This window comes from Sminthopsis crassicaudata, chromosome 4, assembly GCF_048593235.1.
Source record: "Sminthopsis crassicaudata isolate SCR6 chromosome 4, ASM4859323v1, whole genome shotgun sequence".
NCBI classification, from domain to species: domain Eukaryota; kingdom Metazoa; phylum Chordata; class Mammalia; order Dasyuromorphia; family Dasyuridae; genus Sminthopsis; species Sminthopsis crassicaudata.
Window position 1 is genome coordinate 444955781 of NC_133620.1, and position 21692 is coordinate 444977472.

At 42.0% G+C, this 21692-nt stretch overlaps 1 protein-coding gene across 2 annotated transcripts in view; it reads left to right on the top strand.

Moving 5' to 3' along the window:
* The first annotated feature begins 11107 nt into the window (after positions 1-11107).
* Positions 11108-21692, top strand: part of MMP28 (matrix metallopeptidase 28) — a 29123-nt gene continuing 18538 nt past the window's right edge. Inside the window, exon 1 of one of the 2 annotated variants that reach the window (XM_074263528.1) lies at positions 11108-11863. In XM_074263528.1, the coding sequence (XP_074119629.1) occupies positions 11762-11863 (102 nt within the window). In that variant the 5' untranslated portion in view covers positions 11108-11761. The remainder of the gene's footprint in view (positions 11864-21692) is intronic. The other variant, XM_074263527.1, reaches the window with a different exon arrangement.

A 21692-nucleotide genomic window follows, 5' to 3' on the forward strand; every position in this document is an offset into this window, starting at 1 on the left:
ATCAGATTGACCAAGATAACAAGAAAAGGAAAATGATAAATTCTGGAATGGATGTGGGCAAACAAGTACAGTAATTTACTTTTGTGGATCTGTGACCTATTTGGTTCAACTGTTCTGGAAAAATTTGAAACCATGTCATATCTATTAAATGTCCTCTGACTCAGTAATACCGCCACTAGGTCTGTACCCCAGAGAGATCAAAGAAAGAGGAAAAAGACTCCTATATTCAAAAATCTTCATGGAAATTCCCTATGTAATGACAAAGAATTGGAAGCTAAGATGATGCACATCAATTGGAGAATAACAAAGCAAATTCTGGCATATGAATGTGATGAATACCATTCTCTTACAAGAAATAATGAAAGGAATGGCTTCAGAAAAACCTGAAAAGACTTGTATGAACTTGTAAAGTAAAGTGAGTATATCCAGAAAACCAATTTATATAATAAGAGCAACATTGTTAAGATAATCAGTTTGGAAAGACTAAGAATGTTTTATTAATAAAATGACCAATCACAGCTCCAAAGTTGCTCATGATTAAACATGATAAACATTTAAGAATGCATATTGAAGCATATTTTCTTTTTCTTCCAGAAGAAAATTTCTAGTAGATGGTGAGGTTCCTTACTGTACTAATTCAGAGAGTCAGTGTGGTATATAGTAGATAGTCTGCCATAAAGTCTTGAAGACCTGTCTTTAAGATTCACCTATGACACTGGCTGTGTGACTCTGACTAAGTTACTTGATTTCTTAATGCTGTAGATTACATTTTTTATATAATAGCTTTTTTATTTTTAAAATACATGCAAAGATAGTTTTCAACATTCACCTTTGCAAAACCTTGTGCCCCAAATTTTTCTTCCTCTCTTTCGCCCAACCCCCTCCCCAGACAGTAGATAATTCAATATATGTTAAATGTGAAATTCTTCTATACATATTTCCACATTTATCATGTTTACAAGAAAAATCAGATCAAAAAGAAAAAAAAATGAGAGAGGGGGGAAAAAAAGCAAACAACAAAAAGAGTAAAAATACTATGTGGTGATACATTCAGTCTCCATAGTACTCTCTCTGGATGCAGATGGCTCTCCCCATCACATGTCTGTCGGAATTGACTTGAATCACTTCATTGTTGAAAAGAGCCACATCCATCAGAGTTGATCATCGAATAATCTTTTTGTTGCTGTGTACAATGTTCTCTTGGTTCTACTCACTTCATTTAGTATCAATCAGTTCATGTACTGTAGATAATTCTTTAAGGTGCAGAACTGTATTGGTAAAGAGTTTTCCCCACTAGTTGAGCTGGCCACGTTGTTTAAATGTCAAATGCATGCTTGCCGAAAAGATTATTTTGTGTAGAAATCACACAGGATAGACACTCACAAGGTCAGGGAAAAAAAAAAAAAGTGATACAAAGACATTCCCAGGGTCTCTCTTAAGAATTTTAGAATTGATTGTATGACTTGGGAGACACTGGCATAAGACTGCTCAGTATGGCATGCCCTCATCAGAGAAAGTGCTGTGCTTTATGAGCAAAGCAGAATTGAATTAGCCCAAAAGAAATATGAGATGCACAAAATTAAAGCAGCCGCCCCAAATGTTCATAGGGACTATTTGTGTCCAATCTGTGGCAAAGCATTCTAAGCTGATATTGGTCTGATCAGCCACAGTTGGATATACTGTAACTTGATTCTAACATAATGATGTCATTTTAGTCCTCTTTGAGAACAAAGAACAACTAATCACATAGTATTCCTCTTAACAAACCCTTATATTCTAGCCAAACTGAGGTGTTTGCTGTTTCTTATACAACTCTCTGGGATTATCTTTGAACTAGTTGGAACAGTTCTTGAGGACAAGCTGTTTTTGTCTTTTCATCCCCAAACAACAGTGTCTGACACAATGGGCACTTACTAAATGCTGGGACTTTTTGTTGCCCTCCCCTTCCCATTTCTGAATGGGGGACTTGCAGCTTCCAGTCAGTCTCTAGCTCTTTCCTCAACTTTTTCTTTTCCCTACCTCTACCCTTTAAACATACATTCCTTGGTTCCATTTTTTTTTTAATACATAATTTGTATTTGCACATGGATCTGATTAGCAACTTTTCTTTCTAGGAGGAGAATCAAGAAAAGAACGTGATATAATAATCAAAAGAGCAAGTGACCATTTTTTATTTAATTTAAGCACAACTTTACATGTCACAATATTTTTTTAAACGTTGGTGATTTGACGAATTCTTTCTCTAGGATCTACTCCTATAAGTCACTTGGAAAAAATAGAAACTGTGGAATTGCCTTCAGGGTAAACAGAATTTCATCAATCTGCCTGGATTTCATTCAGATGCCCTGGAGTTTTGTTCTATGAGAAAGTTCAGTTGTTCAATGATTCTAGGCTGGAATTCATTGCAGTAAGGTTTAAAGGGTCTAGACTTCATTAATTAAACTAACTAATTGATGTGTCTTTGTATCCATGAAGCCTAGCACTATGTCTGCCACATAGTAGGTACTTAAGAAATTCTTAGTTTGATTGAAAATACTACTTAACTACCTTGGACAAATCACCATTTGGACTTCAATTTATTCTATTTGTCTAATAATAAGATATGCATATCTATCTAATAAAAGATATACATTTACATATAATAAAAGGCTAAGTGATTTCAAAAGCCCCTTCTAGCTCTGAATCTATGATTTAATTTTCATTTTTCCTTTTTGGTACATTTTTTTTTTTACTTTAAATTTCCCCCCCACCCCAGGCTGGGGTTAAGTGACTTGCCCAGGGTCACACAGCTAGGAAGTGTTAAGTGTCTGAGAACAAATTTAAACTCGGGTCCTCCTGAATCCAGGGCTGGTGCTCTATCCACTGTGCCACCTAGCTGCCCCTTACTTTAAATTTAAACCCAAAATGAGAAAAGAAAAAAATTTTCCTGTACACAATGGACCATTTGTCTCACCCTATAAACCTATACACCCTATAAAATAATATTTTTCTATTTCAAAAAAATCTATATAATAAATACTACATATTGTCTTCCAAGCTGCCCAGCTTTTCTTTGCTTCCTTGATGATTTTCTTTTGTTCTCTGCTGTGCATTTTTTATTTTATTTTTCTCCTCCCTCCCCTTGCCCTAAAGAAGGCTATAATTAATTGTGGCTATATGATTTCATTTTCAAAACATAATATGACTTTGTCAAGTCAATCTCTCTTAGCTTCAGTTTTCTCATCTGTAAAATGGTTATTATAATAATCCCTACTTCACAAGATAATTGAGAATCAAGAGAGATAAGGTATGTAAAGTGTTTTGAAAACCTTAATATGCTATGTAAATTTCTATTATTATTATTAAATGCAAACAGAAACAAAGGCATTTCAGGTATTACATGAAACCTACAGTTTAAATAAAGAAAACTTAAACTACTCCACAGTAAGGCTCCCTGAGATACCAAACTTGTCATGTAAAGGAAATTCCTGTGTCCACTCAGCAGTGGAAACAGGTGGTGCATCAAATATAGGAATGGTTAGAATCAAAGCAGGAAAAAAGGTCGGGAGGGGATGCCAGTTTGTAAGATATGGAAATCATAAGCAATTAGGGAATATGTTCTGAGACCAAAGCTACAACTGGCACACTCTGGAAGTGATCAGGGGAGAGGGAAACAGCAGTTTCCACTCATCATCTCATCCTTCCAGAAAATATTAGTGGGGGAGGATATGGCTCACAGACAGGATTAGGATCTGGAGTTCTCCAAATCTCTGATTATTTTTGACATGAGAAGGAGGGAGAGATAAAAGGGGAAAGAAAGAGTGTGGGGAAGGGTATGGGAGTTAAAAGTGATATTAGAACTGGAATTAGTCTGTGTGATCTTGGGCAAGTCAGTTGTCTTCTTCAAATCTCAGCTTTTTCCTCTAAATTAAGAGTCTTTGTATCAATAATTTCTCTAGCCCTCAAAGAGTTTATATTATTTTGCTGCCTTTGTATGAGTTGTGCTGCTCAGAGCTTCCTAAGAGAGCTCATAAACTTTGCTTATACTGAACCAGATTTTTAGGCTATAGAAATGACATGGTTTCTAAATAGCTGGGATACCCCAGTCTCCCTATAGTGGTTGGAGCTTCCTGTTTGGACTGGAAAGGAACCAGACATTTTCCTGTAAGCAGGAAACCTCTTAAGGAACCCTCTTAAGCAAAGAAACAGATTCTCCCCAGGTTCTGGCCACACCAGACTGTCTTTATGTGGAAAGGAAGTTGGGCCGTGAGCCAGCTGGGGTTGTCGCGGCTTTATTGTACTTTGTACAACTCCCCCAGGACCTGGGAAGCTTCAAAAACAAACCCAGTCAGGCAAACTGCCTGCAAAACAAAAGGGGGAAAAGGCAATGGTCCACTGGACCCAAAGGGTACGTGTTTCATTCCAACCTAAGTGCGTATACCTGTGATTGTAAGCAGGGGTATAGGCTTGTGTCATTGTGAGCATGCATCTGTTTGTAGAAATAGCTGGGTGAATATGAGAGTGTCCCTTTGTGTGTGTGGTATTTAAGTGATCTTCTGGGACTATACATAGTACACACAACTCGGGTGTAACATGTGTTCCTAATATGTGAGACGGTACATCCATATATTTTATATCAGAGTATGAACATATATATACAATATGGCGTTGTTGGTCAGTCATTATGTCTAACCCTGTCACCCATTTGGGGCCTTTGTGGCAGAGATACTTTGTCAGGTTTGTCATTTCCTTCTCCAGCCCATTCTATTGATGAGGAAAATGAGGCAAAAAGAGTTAAATGACTTGTCCAGGGTCCTACAATTAGTGTCTGAGGTCAGATTTGAAAACTTATGAAGATGAGTCTTCCTGTTTCCAGGCAGAACACTCTATCGTCTAGCTGCCCTTGAACTTGGATCCCAACCCCTCTTAATTCTAGCGTCTTCTTTCTGTTAATGATTTCCTATTGGTCCTCTAAATGTAGTTGTTGATTCAGCTCTTCCATTAGATTGTAAACTCCTTAAGGATAGGGACTGTCATTTGTTTCTTTTTGTATTCCCAGGATTTAGTATAATATCTAGTGTTTCATAAATATTTATTGATTGATCCACTGTGTACTCTGTAGCTTATAGATATATTTGAATGTGAACTTGGTGTGAATATGTTAGTATAGTAAGGGTGTGTATGGGGGAGGGGGGTACACATTCAAACCTGCCCTCCCACTCTAGAAGCCAATACAGTATTTCTTCTTTAAACAAAAGGTTTGTCCTCGGGAAAAGGGCAACAAAGTGGGAATCAGAACTCGAGGAATTTCGTAGTGACAAAGCTAATGCTGCTAATGAATAAAAATACACAAGAGACACAGTTATTCAGGAATATAAATTAGCTGAAAATTTCTTAGCTCCTCTGTGGGTTGATTATTTCCCTTCCCTATCTCACCCACAGCAAAGTTAATGTGATTATGAGGTTGACGCTGATGGACGTGGGCACTCCATCCATTCATTCAGAAAGCATTTATATGTGACTATATACCTGGCACTGTGCTAGAAGCCTGAGGGTTACAAAACAAAAACAAACACTTGCCTCGGTGAATCATCATCTTGTGGAGGGGGAGTGGGGTACTAAAGGGGGAGTTACAAAATGTATAGAGAGAAGTAAATATAAAAATAGATATAAACTAGATATAAATAATGGGAAGATCAAGCTTGAGGGTCAGGAAAGTCCTCATGAGGGCAGCTAGGTGGCACAGTGGATAGATATTTGTACCTGGAGTCAGGAAAACCTGAGTTCAAATCCAACCTCAGATGCTTTCTATAAATGTCAGGCTCTCCTCCTTCATCCTTCTCTTCCATAATGAAGTGGTTTTATTCCATTTTTTGTTGTTTGTTTTGCTGAGGCAATTGGGGTCAAGTGACTTGCCCTGGGTCACACAGCTAGGAAATGTTAAAGTTCTCCTGACTTCAAAGCTCGTGCTCTATCCACTGCACCATCTAGCTGCCCCAGTGGTCTTATTCCTCACCAAAGCCAACCCCCATATTTTTTCCAGCCATTCCATTCCATCCTATTTGTTTCAACAGATTGTTCCCTCTGTCATCCTTAATATTTCACTTATTTTCAGTCTCTCCATTTCTATGGCTCATCTCCTACTGCCTACTGCCATGTCTCCCCTACTCTGAAAAAACCCTCACCAGATCCTTCCATCCCTGCTAATTATAGCTCTTTGTAGCTAAACTTCTCAAAAAGCTCATCTATAATAGGTTCCTCCTCTCACTTTCTTCTAAACTCCTTAGAATCTGGCTTTCAACCTTATCCTTCCACTAAAATTGCTCTCTCTAAAGTTCCCAATGTTTTCTTAGTTGCCAAATCCAATGGCCTTTTCTCAAGCCTCCTTCTCCCTGACCTCTCTGCAGCTCCTCCTTGAGACTCTCATCTCCAGATTTCCCAGATACCTTTCTATTCAGGTTCTCCTCCTTCCTATTTGACCACTTCTTCTCTGTCCCCTTTGCTGGATCCTATTCCAAATCATACCCTGTCACCATAGATGTCCCCAGAGTTCTGTCCTGAGCTCTCTTCTCCTTTTTTTTTTCCCCCCTGAGGCTGGAGTTAAGTGACTTGCCCAGGGTCACACAGCTAGGAAGTGTTAAGTGTCTGAGACCATATTTGAACTAGGGTCCTCCTGAATTCAGGGCTGGTGCTCTATCCACTGCGCCACCTAGCTTCCCCTTCGTGATTTCATCATCTTCCCTAAATTTAATTATCATCTCTATTCTTTCCTGGCCCCATGTCTCTGCTGACCTCCAATTTCCCATCTGCAACTGTCTTTCCGATATCTCAACCTAGATGTCCAATAGACAAATTTAAATTTAGTGTCTTTCCTCCTAAACCTTCTCCTTCCTACCTTCCCTATTGCTATAGAGAATAAAACCATCCTCAACCTCTCAGACTTGAAACCCAGAAGTCATCCTAGATTCTTCATGATCTTTTAACTCTGCCCTTCCCCCATATCCAAGTTGTTGCCAAGGCCACCGATTTCACCTTTGTAACATCTCTTGAATGTGACTCTTTCTGAATCATGATGCTGCCACCACACTACTCATGCCTGGAGTACTGCAGTAGCCTTCTGGGGAGTCTCCTTTCAGGCACTAAAGAGATTTTCCTAAAATGCAAGGCTGATCATGTCACTTTCCTGCTCAATAAATTCTTGTGGCTCCCTATTATCTCCACTAGCAAATACAAAATACTCCGTATGACATTCAAAGGCATTCATAACCTATTCTCCTACCTTTCTAGTTCTCTTACAGCATACTCTTTATTAGATACTCTTCAGCCCAGTGACAATGGCTTCCTGCCTGTTCTATGAAAATGACACACTCCATCTCTCTGCTCCAGTCATTATCTCTGGCTGGTCCCCCTCCAACCCCCATCCCTGGAATGTTCTCCCTCTTCTGTTCTGACTACTGATCTCCAGGCTTCCTTCGAGTTCTAACTAAAATCCCACTTTCTACAACAAGTTTTCCCCCACCCCTCTTTATTCTAGTGCCTTCCCTCTCTTCATTATTTCCTATTTATCCTATGTGTAGCTTATTTCATGTTGTCTCCTCCATTACTCTCTTCCTTTCCCCTCACACCTTCACCTTGTGTAAGAGTAATCATTTGGGCTGGGCTTTGAAGAAAAATAGAAGCATTTCATGTATGGGATACAGCCCGTGAAAGACACAGACATGGGGGAGAGAATATCCTATATGAGGAATAGGAAGCAGATCAGGGTCAATGATACTAACCAGTCTATACCTTCTTATTCTTCTTATCATGGAAATCCTCTATGGAGCTCCCACCCAAAGTGCAGAGGACTTTCTCTAGTTGAGCTGGTGCCTGGACCAAGGGAACACATGGACTGTCCATTGATTATCTTTTTTTTTTTTTTTCCCTGAGGCTGGGGTTAAGTGACTTGCCCAGGGTCACACAGCTAGGAAGTGTTAAGTGTCTGAGACCAGATTTGAACTCAGGTCCTCCTGACTTCAGGGCTGGTGCTCCACCTAGCTGCCCTCACTGATTATCTTTCAATAAATGAGGTGCCCACCTTCTTTTCCAGTGTCCCATTTCCCAGGTAACATTCCTGAAACTTTCTCCATCATAGTTCTTCATTAATGGCATGTCACCACCTCCCCATGTTCACCACGCATGGATGCGTTGATCCATCAGCCCCTATATCTTGGACATATACTCACAATTCTAACAAACTGGGTTCAGAATTTAACACAAAGGCAAGAACGGGTGTGTGCCATTTGGTAAACAGGGTACTTTCAGTGTCTCTGAGCTTCACAGTGAACCTAACACCCAGCTTTCAAATATCAATTTGCTCTTCATGATACCGTGTGCGTAAACATTTGGAATCCTGCAGGTGCGAAGAAGTAAATTACACATTGCTTAGAAGGAAAGGGAGTTATCATTTCCCTGCATTTTATTATGATGACTGAATTATTAGTCGTTCCAGCAATGCCTTTCCCATACTCTGAGGGGAGGGGAAAGGGAAAGGAGGAACTGAATTCATTCTTATTATTTTAGGCAGGGATAAATTGAGTTCCAGAGATGGGGTTTTTTCTCCATTTTCTTTTGCTCTCATATGGGAGTACTGGAAGGAAAAATTCACACAAACCCAATTTCATCCCCATCTCCATTCATATTTCTATCAGATTTGTTGAATCTTGGAAATTCTTGAGCAGGTGTCAGCCTTTCCCTCGGTCAAGAATTGTGCCATCTGGTATAATCCTCAGTGACCAAAAGCCAGGAAAAGAGGCTGGAGTCAGACTGTAAAGGATTCAAAATACAAAACAAAAAGGACACTAAATACAAAACAAACCAAAAAAATGTCTAGATTATAAAAGCAATAGGGAGCCACTGATGTCCCTTGAGCAAGGAAGTCACATATTTAGACTTATTCTTTGGGCAGTTGTATGGAAGTTGGAGTGGAAAGAGGAGAGGCTAAAAGCAGAGAGAGCAATTCAGAAGTGAGAGCAATAATCTAGGCAGTAAAGAGGCATTTATTAGGGTAGTTATGGTATGGATGGAAAGAAGACACTTGTTCAATTGAGCAACTAAAAAGATGTGTCCTCTAAAAAATTATCAAGTTTGGGAAAATGATAGAGTTGTTTCAGATAAGATAGTTTTGAGATGCCTGTGGAACATCCAGGCAGAGGAACAGCAGAGATGAGGGACTGAAGCTCAGGAAAGAGCTGAGAATAGCATATGTAGATTTGGGAGTTGACTGCACAGACATGATCATTGAATCCAAAGGTTTGCAGGTGTAGGTTCTGTGGGTTCAAGAGTCCCATAACAAAGGTCTATTTGCCATTACCTGCCACAGTTTCCTTATATGTAAAATGGAGATACTAATGACACCTGCTTCCAAGGATGGTTGTACAATCAATCACACAAGGATGGTGGATCCTCCTACGTCCTTCTTCCCCTTCCTTCTGTGCCCCCCCTTCACAAAAAGGATCCCTTAGATTTAGAGATAAGAGTGGAGGGAGGACAATGAGTTATGGAAATCATTAGCTACAGAACTCAGTGTTCATCATTTAGACTACTCAACTGCCCAACACCATGAGCATTTATGGCTGATTTATGGTTATGGAAAGAGCTGAGAATCAGTAGACCTGGTTCAGTCCTGGTTTTGCCACAAACTGGTGATATGATTTTAGTCGAGTCATTTCCCTTTCCTGACCACAGTTTCTTTATTGGTAAGACGATCTATAAGGTTCCCCCTAGTTTAGAGATTATAGGAATTTGTGAATTCTAATTTTCAATTGTGAATTTCTAATTTTCACAGAAATCCCTCTGGATAAAGAATCCTGCAAAAACCTACTGTGGAAGTAAAATAACTGTCTGGACATGTATACATATATTGTATTTAACTTATACTTTAATATCTTTAACATGTATTGGTCAACCTGCCATCTGGGGGAGGCGGGGAGGGGAAGGAGAGGAAAAGTTGGAACAAAAGGTTTTGCAGTTGTCAATGCTGAAAAATTATCCATGCATATATGCATATATCTTGTAAATAAAAAGCTATTATATATTACAAAAAAAAAAAAAAAAAAAAAAAAAACCCTGCTGTGGAGGAAGAGAAGCAAAGCTGTCTGCTTTGCTTTGGGGCATTTCCATTCCCTAATGGCCCATGATGCCATATTCTTAAGGTCAAGTAGAACACCTGAGCATAAATTAGACAGTAGCAGAGGCAGCTAGGAAGAGTATTACACAGAGTCAGGAAGACTTGACTCATTCCGCCTAAGACACATATTAGCTTTAAGATCCCAGTCGAGTCATTTAACCTCCGTCTTTCCTATTTGTAAAATGGGACTAACAATAGTACGTTTGTCTAAAGGATAAAATAAGATAATATTTGCAAAAGCACTCTGCAAGTGTTAGTCATTACTATTTTTAGATAAGGACCAAAAATGGTAAAGTAAATGAAGTAAATGGAAGCAGTAAGAGCAATTTCAAGCCTGTAGTGACAGAAAGAAGCAGAAAAAAATAGAAGAAAAGCTTGCTTTCCTGAATTCAGGAAGAACTGGGTTTATTGTCTGAGCCCGTGGATTGCCCTTATCTGCCTCAGTTTCCTCGTTTGTAAAATGGAGATAATAATGGCGCCCACTTCCCAGGCTGGTTACACAATTGCACAAGGGTACTGGATCTTCCTTGGTCCTTCTTCCCCTCTCTTCTGCATCCCCCCCCCCCTCAAAAAAAAAAAAGATACTTTAGATGTAGAGAGGGGGTGGAGGGAAGAAGGCAGAAAGCTCGCTGCAGTGAGAGCTAGCAGTCGGGCTTTGGGGGCTCTCTCCACTTTTGTCCTCCCTTTTCCAGAAGTGCTTTCTCTCATACTAACTGCCAGATGTGGGAAGGCCATGTGGAATGCACTGCCCGGTGCAGCCCCGGCCTCGGCGGGACCGAGGTGGAGCGGTAGCAGCGATATGGACTTTCCCATCCTCCCGAGGCCTCCTCCCCCGGCTCCTGCTAGTGCTAGGGAACTCCCGATGGGCGAGAGGTGTCGGGCCCAGCCGCGAGGAGGGAGACCCGGACTTGACCCCACATACTCAGTGGGCGGCGCGGAGCGGGGCGCTGCTGCGCGGGGGGAAGCTCCCAAGGGTCCCCCCTCACCCTCCCTCCGCAGCACTTCTGACTGGAGCAAAGGGGGTGGGTGGGGTTGGGGCTGGGCTCCCAAGCCCGCCCCGCCGAGTCCCAGCCCAGTTAGCTAGCTCTAAAGCAGCGACAGAGCCAGAGGAGCCCGGCGGCCCCCGGAGAGCCGGAGCGCTCCCGGGACAGCCTGAGCGCCCCCGGATAGCGCGAGCAGCCCAACAGCCCCAGGACAACCAGAGCAGCCCCCAACATCCGGGGCAGCTCAGCGGCTCCCCGACAGCCGGAGCGACCCCCGGACAACCGGAGCGGCCCGGTGGCCCCAAGACGCCCCCAGCAGAGCCGAACCATCAGAGCAGCCCAGCCCCCCAGGACAACCAGAGCAGCCCCCGAACATCCGGAGCAGCTCAGCGGCTCCCCGACAGCCGGAACGACCCCCGGACAACCGGAGCAGCCCAGAGGCTCCCGGGAGCGTTCCGAGGGAGGTCTTGCGTCCTGGCGCTCGACTGCTCCCACGCGAAAGTAGCCCAGGCTCGGGGCAGTTCCCACAGCCCTGGGGACTGGCCCGGCTCAGCAGCTCCCCGCCTCCGCCTCCTCCATCACCGCCGTGTCCCCCCAAAAAAGGACAAGAGGAGGAAGGAGCGGCGGCGGGATGGCTCTCGGCTGGCGACTCCAGCTGCAGGTCCTGTTGCTTCTGGCCGGCCCGGGCTCGGGAGCCCCGCCCAACGCAGGGGGCAGAAGGCGAGAAGCGGAGGTAAGCAGCATCCTCTGCGTCCGCGCCGGGGCCCGGGGCTGAGGGAGGCTTGGCGCGGGGCTAGCCCCGCCGCCGGACGCGGGGCTGCGTTTGCACAGGGGAGATCCCCAGAGCCACCAAGAGGAGCTGCCAACTTCGCCCTGCCCCACCCCCTACCTCCTACCTCCCCGCACAGGAATACGAAAAGCCCTAGGCCCCGGATTTTCGCAGGTTTCCCAGGATCTGTTTCATAATCTGACAAGGGATCTGCTTCCAACACCCTCATCTGACTCAAGGACAGGAACACACACACACACACACACACATACACACACATGCGTGTGTGTGTGTGTGTGTGTGTCCTGTATGAAGGCGAGACTGTGAACCAGTCTTGGGAAACATGGATCCTCCCCTACTCCAACTTACCTCAAGTAAGTCCTCCAAACAAGCGGGAGAATGGGGAGAGGCTTTTGGCCCAGCACCACCCGCCACACACTTTGCTAGCTCTTGGAGAGAGGCCTTAGACCTTCCCATCCCCGCGTTCCCATTTGGCTCACACTTCAACTCTCTGGGACTCAGTTCTCTCAGTTGTAAAAAGGAACTCTGACAAGCTGCCTTCCTCCGAGGGATTGCTGGGAGCACACGCCTAGTGTTAAGACTCAGCGCTTTGCAGCCGTAAATTATCACTAATTTGTCAGCATCCAGTTCAGCAATCACACCCAACACTGCCTCCGAGGCCTTTATTATTTGTTTTAAAGAATTTACAATCTAGGATGTCAAAGATATTTTATAAGGCAGTCGAGCTGGGGATAGGGAAGGGAAGCAAAGAGAGCCTATAAAGACTCTCTGCTATGTTGTACTGGAAAAACATTTGAATTTTGATGTACATTTGCTAGAAACACCTTACTTATATTGGACAAATAGCTAGAGAGTGCTGGACTTAAAGTCAGCAAAACTGGCTTTCAAAGATTGATTCTCATCCCCTAGCCAAGCGATCCAAGGCACTTAGCATTTAGCTCACTTTCTAGGATGTCTATCTAAGACAGATATATGGTCAGAGATGGTTTTATATCAGCTTTAGTGACGAGAATTCCCTCACCTGGAATCCTTGATCCCATTATTTCTTATTACTGCAGCGCTTACTGTTTCTATCATCTTTCCAAGGCTTTTTTTTTTTTTTTTGTAAGACATCTCTAGAATATCTTAACTCTTGGTACAATAATTCAAAGGTGGGACCCATTTTAAAAGGAGAGGAAGCTGGAAAGTGAGACTGAGGAACAAAAAATGACCAGCCCAAAGTCATATAGCCCTATAGAGAGTTATTGCCCATAGGGGTTCCTTCCTACCTTAAAAAGATCCACTTACTATCTTCCTTCTGTGATGTCCAAGAGTTGAAAGGAACAGTGGAAAGTTTGAGGAAAAACTTCTCTAGATCATTCTGGTGGCCTCATCCCTCTCCATTTTGGGTTTATAGTATTGGTGTATAAGCGAATTAAATAAAGGATTCCCCACCCCAAATTACTTCCAAAGATGGCCCTCTTGATCTTGAAATTTGCTTTTAAGCATTCTAGATTATTATATTTCCTTGAACTGGAGTTCTGTAACCTCCACACTAATGGTTCCCAGGATTGCTACTAATAATTTCCTTTTAAAAATAATAATTTACTAAAAAGTTAACATGTTGCTTCACAATATGATCCTTAAACAATCCGTAAGTGGAAAGTACCTGTGTTTCCTGCTATCGGGAACATCTTATAAATGAACAATCTGAGATTCAGAGATGTTAACCCCATTTATAGATGGGAAAATAGAGGCTCAGGGAATTGCCCAATATCATGTAAATAATAAATATCAGAGTTCTTATTACCCATTACTTCTCAAAAATCCTGCTCATTCTCTTATGCCCCACTGCCTTTGGGCCTCTGAATAACTAGCTAAGAATTCCTGAGACATCTTTCAACCTCTTCATCCCATTCCCTGTGTACTCCCCCTCCTCCCAAGCCAATGCTGGTCAGACAATAGTTCTACTGCTCTGTCTCAAACAAGGGGGAGCTTTGGAAATTAATAGCTGACAGGGGCAGCTAGATGGTGCAGTGGATAGAGCACCAGCCCTGAAGTTAGGAGGACTTGAGTTCAAATGTGGCCTCAGACACTTAACACTTCCTAGCTGTGTGACCCTGGCAAGTCACTTAATCCCAATTGCCTCAGCAAAAAGAGAGAGGAAAAAAAGAAATTTATAGCTGACAGATTTACCATCTTTCATTTTACTGAATATTGTTCTTGGAAGTGGAGGAGATGTGGGGGATGTTTGAAGTGGACAAAGAAATGTTTTAAAAGCTTAAGAAATCTGAGTATGAGCACTGTTTGAGGTGAGGGGATATGTGCCCACTTCTGGCCCTCCTTCAGGGCATGGACTTTTTGCCTTACTCTCCCCAGTACAGGGCATAATGCCTGGCATATGTGAAACACTTAGAAATGCTTTTTGATTAATGTGTGGATTAGGTTGCCTTTGTATGTGTCTCTGAGTAGCTGAGCTCATTCTCACAGGATAATAAAGTACAGGATTTTCTGGAGTTCTGAAGGTTTATTGCTTATAAATCTACTTTATGATGAACTGTTCTTTGTTGTCCACTTGGAAAGGTTCAGTCTGTTTGGAACAGCAACGAGTGGGAAATGCAGCCTGCTGTTGAGTGGAAGGGCTGACATATATGGATGAAGTCTCTCAGATTTCTCTCCTCACCCCTGACCCCTTTCTCCCCCAGTGCCATGGAAAGGACTGTCTCTGGGGGACTTGTCTGATTTCATTTGCACTGGTATTTAGCATAAGATCCTAAAAATATTGACTGGGGTTCTGCTTACTGATGGCCTGACTGCATTGGCAAGTTAACACTAAATGTATTATTGATGGGAAGCTGGAAGACATGAAACCCATTTCCCCAAGGAGACTTTGAGCTTTGGAGTTTTTGCCACTGCAGTCAGTGTGTCTGCTTCTCATAGCCTGAAGCTCCTCATTTTGCTTACTGTGAGTCAGAAATAAAGCAGTAGAAGTTCCCATTGTTTGAGCATCAGTGACTCATGGAGGCATAGTGAATCACTGCCATAAGTAGAAGATGATCTAGGGACCTTATGGGACCCTAAACAGGACATGAATTGGTAAAAAAGAGATTAGAGAAAGCCAAGAAAGATAGCTGAAGTCAAGAAGTGGCTCCTTTTCCCTCTGCAACTGGCTTTGGGGGAGATCTTAGAGCAGTAACCAGTTCTGGCCCCCAAATTCAGGAATGAAATAAAAAGAATTATGGCCGACTCTAGTACATTATGATTGATCTTTAGCCCACAGAGGGGAGTATGTGAAACACATGCAGTGGAGATTGACCAGTTTCTCTCCATTTACCTTGAATTCAGAATATTAAAAGGAAAAAAAAAAAAAGAAAGAAAGAAAATTCAGCATTTCTCAAGAGAGAGAAAAGGAGAGAGGGGAGAAAGGATGGGAGAGAGACAAAAAGGGAGAAAGGGAAAGGAAAAAGGAGAGAGAAGAGAGAAGGAGGAGAACAAGAAGAAAAGGAGAAGGAAGAAGAGGAGAGAAAAAGAGAGGATGAGAGAAAGAAAAAGGAATAGAGGGAAGGGAAGGAAGGAAGAGAGAAAAGAGACAAACAGAGAGAGAGGGAGAGGGAGAAAGAGAAGAAGAGGAAAAGGGAAGGAGAGGGTGTAGATGTGATGGACTATAGATTTAGAACAAGGCAGATTATCTAAATATGTCCAATGGTAAAATTAGTTTTGTTTCGTTATATTTACAGGTGACTAGGAAAGGCTTTTATGGGAGAGGAATAATTTGGGGGAAGAAATGAAGTAGCAAGAGAGATTTAAAAAAATGAGAAAAGAAAGACAATAGTATTGGCTAAAGATTTAAAAAGATACAGAAATAAATAGAAAATAGATACATATACTGCCAGATGATATAGATGTTAGATGACAAATGGAAAGATAGATATAAAATGATAGACATGATACAGATATAAGACTGATAGATAATAGATAGATATAGATGTATGGATGAATAAACATGGACAGAGAGACACAGAGCAAAACAGACAGACAGAGACAGAAAGACGGGGGGGGGGGGAGAGACAGAGAGAGAGGGAGAGAGGGAGACAGACAAAGAGTTAATGAGACAGAAACAGAGATAGAGAGACAGAGAGAGATAGAAACAGAGACAGAGAGAATATTGTTTCTCCCTAGAGACCATAAGCTCCTGGAGGGCAGGGATTGTTTCATGCTTTTTACTTTGTATCTTGGGACTCTGACTGGGTGGGGTGAGCCTCCAGAGAGGGGAATGACATAATAGGGGGAGGCAACCCGGATATGGGGGGAGGCGTCTTGATAAGACAGTATCTGACATTCCAATGGCTTGGGATGGGGAGAGGCATTCTGATATTCTAAAACATAAGATCTTTTATCCTTATCAAATATTCTGATAAAGAGGAAGGGGAGGTTTTGCAGTACTGGGAAACAGGGAAACCGAGGCAGGACTGAGTCAGGATAATTAGGGAAACTGAGTCAGGACAATAAAAGAGAATTGTGGCATAACATATTATATCTCCTTACCTCTATTGATACATCTGGTCCTTCTAGTATTTGTTGATTGATTGATTCCAACTCTAATTTATTTTGACTCTGACATCTCCCTCTCCCTGGCTCTAATACCAGGACTAAATCCCCAGAAGACAGAGAGGCAATAGAGCGGACATATGTTTGGAGTCCATAGGACCTGGGTTCAAATACTTACTTGCCTATCTCATTTTTCTCATCTGTAAAATGAGACAGTTGTATTAGATGGTCTCTGAAGCCTCTCACTTAGGAACCTATGATCCTATTATCTCTTGACTCTCTAGCCCAGAACTTTCCCACCACACCTTGCTTTTGCCTCATCTATTGAAGAACAAAATTTCTTCTTTTCTAAGAGAGAAAATAGGAAGAGTTTATGAAACTTTACTGAACCAGTTAACACATAGTCAGAAATGGAACTCAGGAATCTTGACTCCCAGTTCCCTCTGGGCTCAGGAAGAGAGGGATTTTCATTCCACTCCCAAACACCATGGTCACCAGCAGGGTCATTCAGAGTTGCTATCACAGGGAAGGTATCTGTCCACCTACATCCCTGACTGCCCAGCCTTTACCAAAATGAGTGAGGCATGGTTGGTACATGCCTCGGACAGACCTGGTTGAGTCATCTTAGGGGGATAAGCCTCCAGCGTCCTCTATATTCATCGGGAGCCTTAGGAGGAAGGCTCCAGGGCAAAGGGTGGGAGAATAAGCTATGTCTGAAGTCAAAAGTTCTACTCTGTGTCTAGTAAACAAAGGATACTTGAATTTTCTGTAATAATACTAATAACAGGGGCAGCTTGGCGGCTCAGACACTTACACTTTCTAGATGTGTGACCCTTGGCAAGTCACTTAACCCCAATTGCCTCAACAACAACAAAAAATAATAATAGCTAGTATTTATATAGCCCTGTAGGGGCAGCTAAATGGCATCTTGAATAGAATTCTGGAGTCAGAGAGACTCATCTTTCTAAATTTAAATCTGATTTTAGACACTTAATATCTCTGTGACTCTGGACAAATCATTTAAGCCTATTTGCCTCATCTGCAAAATAAGCTGGAGAAAGAAATGGCAAACCCCTCTGGTATCTTTGCCAAGAAAACCTCTTTATGAGTTCGAATCAAACTGTGTGATACTGGGCAAGTCACTTAACTTGTTGGCCTCAGTTTTCTTATCTGTAAAATGAACCGGAGGAGGAAATGGAAAACCACTCGGGTACTTCTGCCAAGAAACCCCCAAATGGGATCTCAAAAAGTTGGACACACTGAAAGGTAGTAGAGAGGTCAGGAAGGATGTGGCTTGATTAGGCAATAAACACCACTGGTCGTTTTGGAAAGGACTACTTTAGTTTAATGAGGGGGTCAGAAGCCAAATTACACAGGGTTTGTTTAGAAGAGTTAGAGGGAAGGAAATTGAGTGTAGATGGCTTTCTCAAGAAGTTCAAAAAGGAAAGATGAAGGGAGATAAACTGGTAGCACTAGGTGCTAGTGAGGACTTTTTAAGGATGTGGGAAACATGAATATGTGGGTAGGCAGTAGGGAAGAAAACAGGAGAGGGAAAACAGAAAAGAAGAAAACCTGGAAAGAAAGTGGACGTGGTAGCAGGGGTAAGCTGCAGAAAAGATAGGAGCGGATGGGATCACGGGGTTATACAGAAGGGTTTCCTTCTAGAGGAGAAGAATTAACTCTTCATTAGAGGCAAGAGTAAAGGATGAGATTATTGGTGATGATAACAGAGTGATATGAGATGGGAAGAGGGACCTCTCAATGAATGGCTATAAAAGTAGGAGGCCCACTCCTCAGCTGACAGGATGAGGGAGGAACCTGTTATGGTGAGGAGAAGAATTGACTGATTGCACTGTGGGTCAGTTGAAATTAGAAACTACAAACCTTCTACCTCCATCTTCACCCCATATAAATATCTTCAACGTTCCACAAAAGCCCCTTCCATGTCCCAAGCATTGGTACGAGGCACAGGGATGCCTAGGAAAATGAGGAAGCAGCAGCTAGTGAGCTCCCCCTTGCTTTTCTTCTCTAATTAAGACTTAATTAATGAATCCCAGGAACTGGAGCAAGTGTGTAGATGAGGAAGAGTAGGAAAAGGAGAGGCAGGGGGATAAGGAGCTGCAAATTCCTGGCCCAATCACTCCCTTCTTACTCAGGCAATCACAGATTGTAAGCTTCTTAATCTAATAGGAGAGACTGTCTGTTTCCTTCAGAAAACAAACTATCTTGTTCCATACACACCCAGGGTGTGTGGCTGTGGGTCTGGGTGCGTCCTGGAGAGATAGACAGGAAGAGGATCAGACACCTATGGAGAGAGGCCAGACATTTTGCTTTAGCCAGACAGAGGGACAGACAAATAAAACGTGTCTTTTGTAAAACCATGTAGTTCCAAATATGCAACAGGTTGTGTTCCTATAGTAAAATTGTAATCACTAAACTTTTATCCATTGTTGCTTTTCTGATTCTTTGTGACCTCATTTGGAGTTTTCTTGGCAAAGGTACTGGAGCAGTTTGCCATTTCTTTCTTGAGCTCATTTGATAGATGAGGAAACTGAGACAGAATTACACAGGTCACAAGTGTCTGAGGCCAGGTTTGAATTCACACTATCCACTAAGCCACCTAGCTGCCCTAAACATTTATTAAGCACCTATCTTCTGCCAGGCCCTTCTAGGGATACATATATGAAAAAGACAGTTTCTGACCCCAAGGGGCTCTCCCATGAAAATATTACAAATAATTTGCAATTTGCCATTGCCTTCTCCAGCTCATTTGACACACGGGGAAACTGAGACAAACAAAATGAAGTGACTTGCTCAAAATCATACAGTTACTAAGTGTATTAATCAAGATCTGAATGTAGGAAGTAGAATCTAGCCAAGCAAATTACAAATAATACTACAAATGATTATTGACAAACTATCGAATCTACAAATTATTATTCAGCTCATAATGTATCTCTAATATTGAGTATTTGCAATAAAAAACCAGAAAGAAGCTATAATCTTAAGAGCAGATAATTGCATAGCGCCTAAAGATTTGCAAAATGATCTGTATTTATTTGTTCATTTGTTCCTCAGAACTTTATGAAATGATACATCAACTTTACAGATTATGAAACAGGCTTAAGTGATTTGCCCATGATCGTACAACTAATAAGTGTCACAAGTAGGGTACAAATCCAGGTCTCCCATGAGTACAAAATACAATAAGAAATAAAATAATATTATTATATTATAATATTATAAAATAAAAATATTTTATTTACTTTGGATGCTGTTGTCTAAGAAAAACTTGGTTTATTTTAAAGTGTGTGAAGAGGTAGAGAAAGGCATTTAGGGAATATCTGATGGGAAAGCAGGGTACTTTCAAAGACTTCAGAAAAGGGTTTTCATCTAGTACAGGTTTTGAGAATAAAATGAAGTAATAATTGTAAAGTGCTTTGTAAATCTTAAGGCTCTATATGAATGCTAGCTATCATTATCATCATTATTATTACAATCAATAATATGTCCTCAGCAATGATAAAAGGTCATTTTTTGGCTCGAACTGAAACAAAGAGAGAAAGGGAGAGAGATTGTTTTGGAGTAAATGATTAGCAGGAAGCTAGGTGGCCCAGCTGATAAAAGAGCTTGGCTAGACTCCTCTTCCTGCATTCAGATCTGGTCTCAGACACTACCTGTATGATTTGGGGCAAGTCACTTCATTCTGTTTGCCTCGGTTTCCCCATGTGTCAAATGAGCAGGAGAAGGCAATGGTACCCACTCCAGTGTCTTTGCCAAGAAAACCCCAAATGAGATCACAAAGAATAAGTATGACTGAAAGAGCAAAATAACAAAAATTGATTAGCAAGAAACAGAGAATTTCACTAAAGATGGTGGCCTGAGAAGTCATAGAGAAGTCCAGGTATCCCACCTAAACCCCAGCAAATATCTGAAAAGTTGATTATCAGAAAGGTCACTGGTGCAGAAAATCAGACTCTATTAAAGCAAGTTTCTTGGAAGTTCAATGGCCAGAAACGAGCAGGAGGGAGTGAAGAGATGTCACCTGCGGAAGCCAGCATGAGCACAGGTAAGGCAGTCATGGAAGCAGGAAAGGGCCCCACTAGGGAATATAAGTGAATGCTGTGAAGTAAGACCAGGCCTAGCTCAGGTAAGCCAGATGAAACTAAGAGGGCTAAAAAGGGACCTTCTCAAGGGAAGCCAGTCAGAAACTCCAGGGACCAATGCCAGCGAGCAATTCTGAACCCAGGGGGCCTGGAAGTCAGGAGTCCCCAATCGATCTAAATCTTGAGCAATTATGACTTAAAACCAGATTTTGATTGTGATTTGTCAAAACAGAACCAGGGATAGAACTAATGCCTGTACATTGCTATACAGGAAGAAAGAGGCTTTGTGACCCCTTTTGGGATTTTCTTGGCAAAAATACTAGAATGGTTTGCCATTACCTCATTTTATAGATGAAGAAACTGAGGCAGATAGGATTAAATGACTTGCCCAGGGTTAAACAGCTGGTAAGTGTCTGGGGTCAGATTTGAACTTAGGAAAAGTCTTCCTGACTCCACGCTCAACTAGATCTCAGGGTTATGGGCTGGAGACCTAAAACCAGCTTGATTTCTCATCTTCTACATGGGTCTGCCAGGACCACAACACAGGAAATCACCACTTTCCAGCTAGGGATTGTACAAGGAGAAGCAAGAAGCTGCCAGACACCAGAACCTGTGGTAGACCACGGGGAGACTGAGGCTGAAGCCAGGATTAAGGGAGTGGGAGATACCCCAAGGATATCAGCAATGACAAGTGTCATCCAGACTAACCGAAGGGACAGGATGGAACAAGCCCTACTCCACCCATCCAAGAGTGCCTGAGGGAGTTGGCCCAAGCCCCAGCTCCACATCCCAGACAACTTAAGACTGCAAATATTAGTAAACAGAGGAAAATACCAAAAACCATGTTCAAAAAAATTAGGATTAAGAGAAATCCAAGAGATAGACCCAGATGAAGGAGAATAACCCCACACCCTGCCACAACATCCAGAAGTAGGGAGGAAGAGGAAAAAAAAAAAAAAGTCAAAATCAAAAGCCTCAGAATTAAGTTCCTCTATGGAGGCTAGAAGTATTCAGAAAGATGACAGGCAGGGATGAGTGGTTAAGCCAGTCACAGAGAACTGTCAACCAAAGCTACCAGGAAGAAATAAAGAGATAAAAATTCTAGATAAAACTAGAGTTCAGAAGGGAAAAAACCCAAA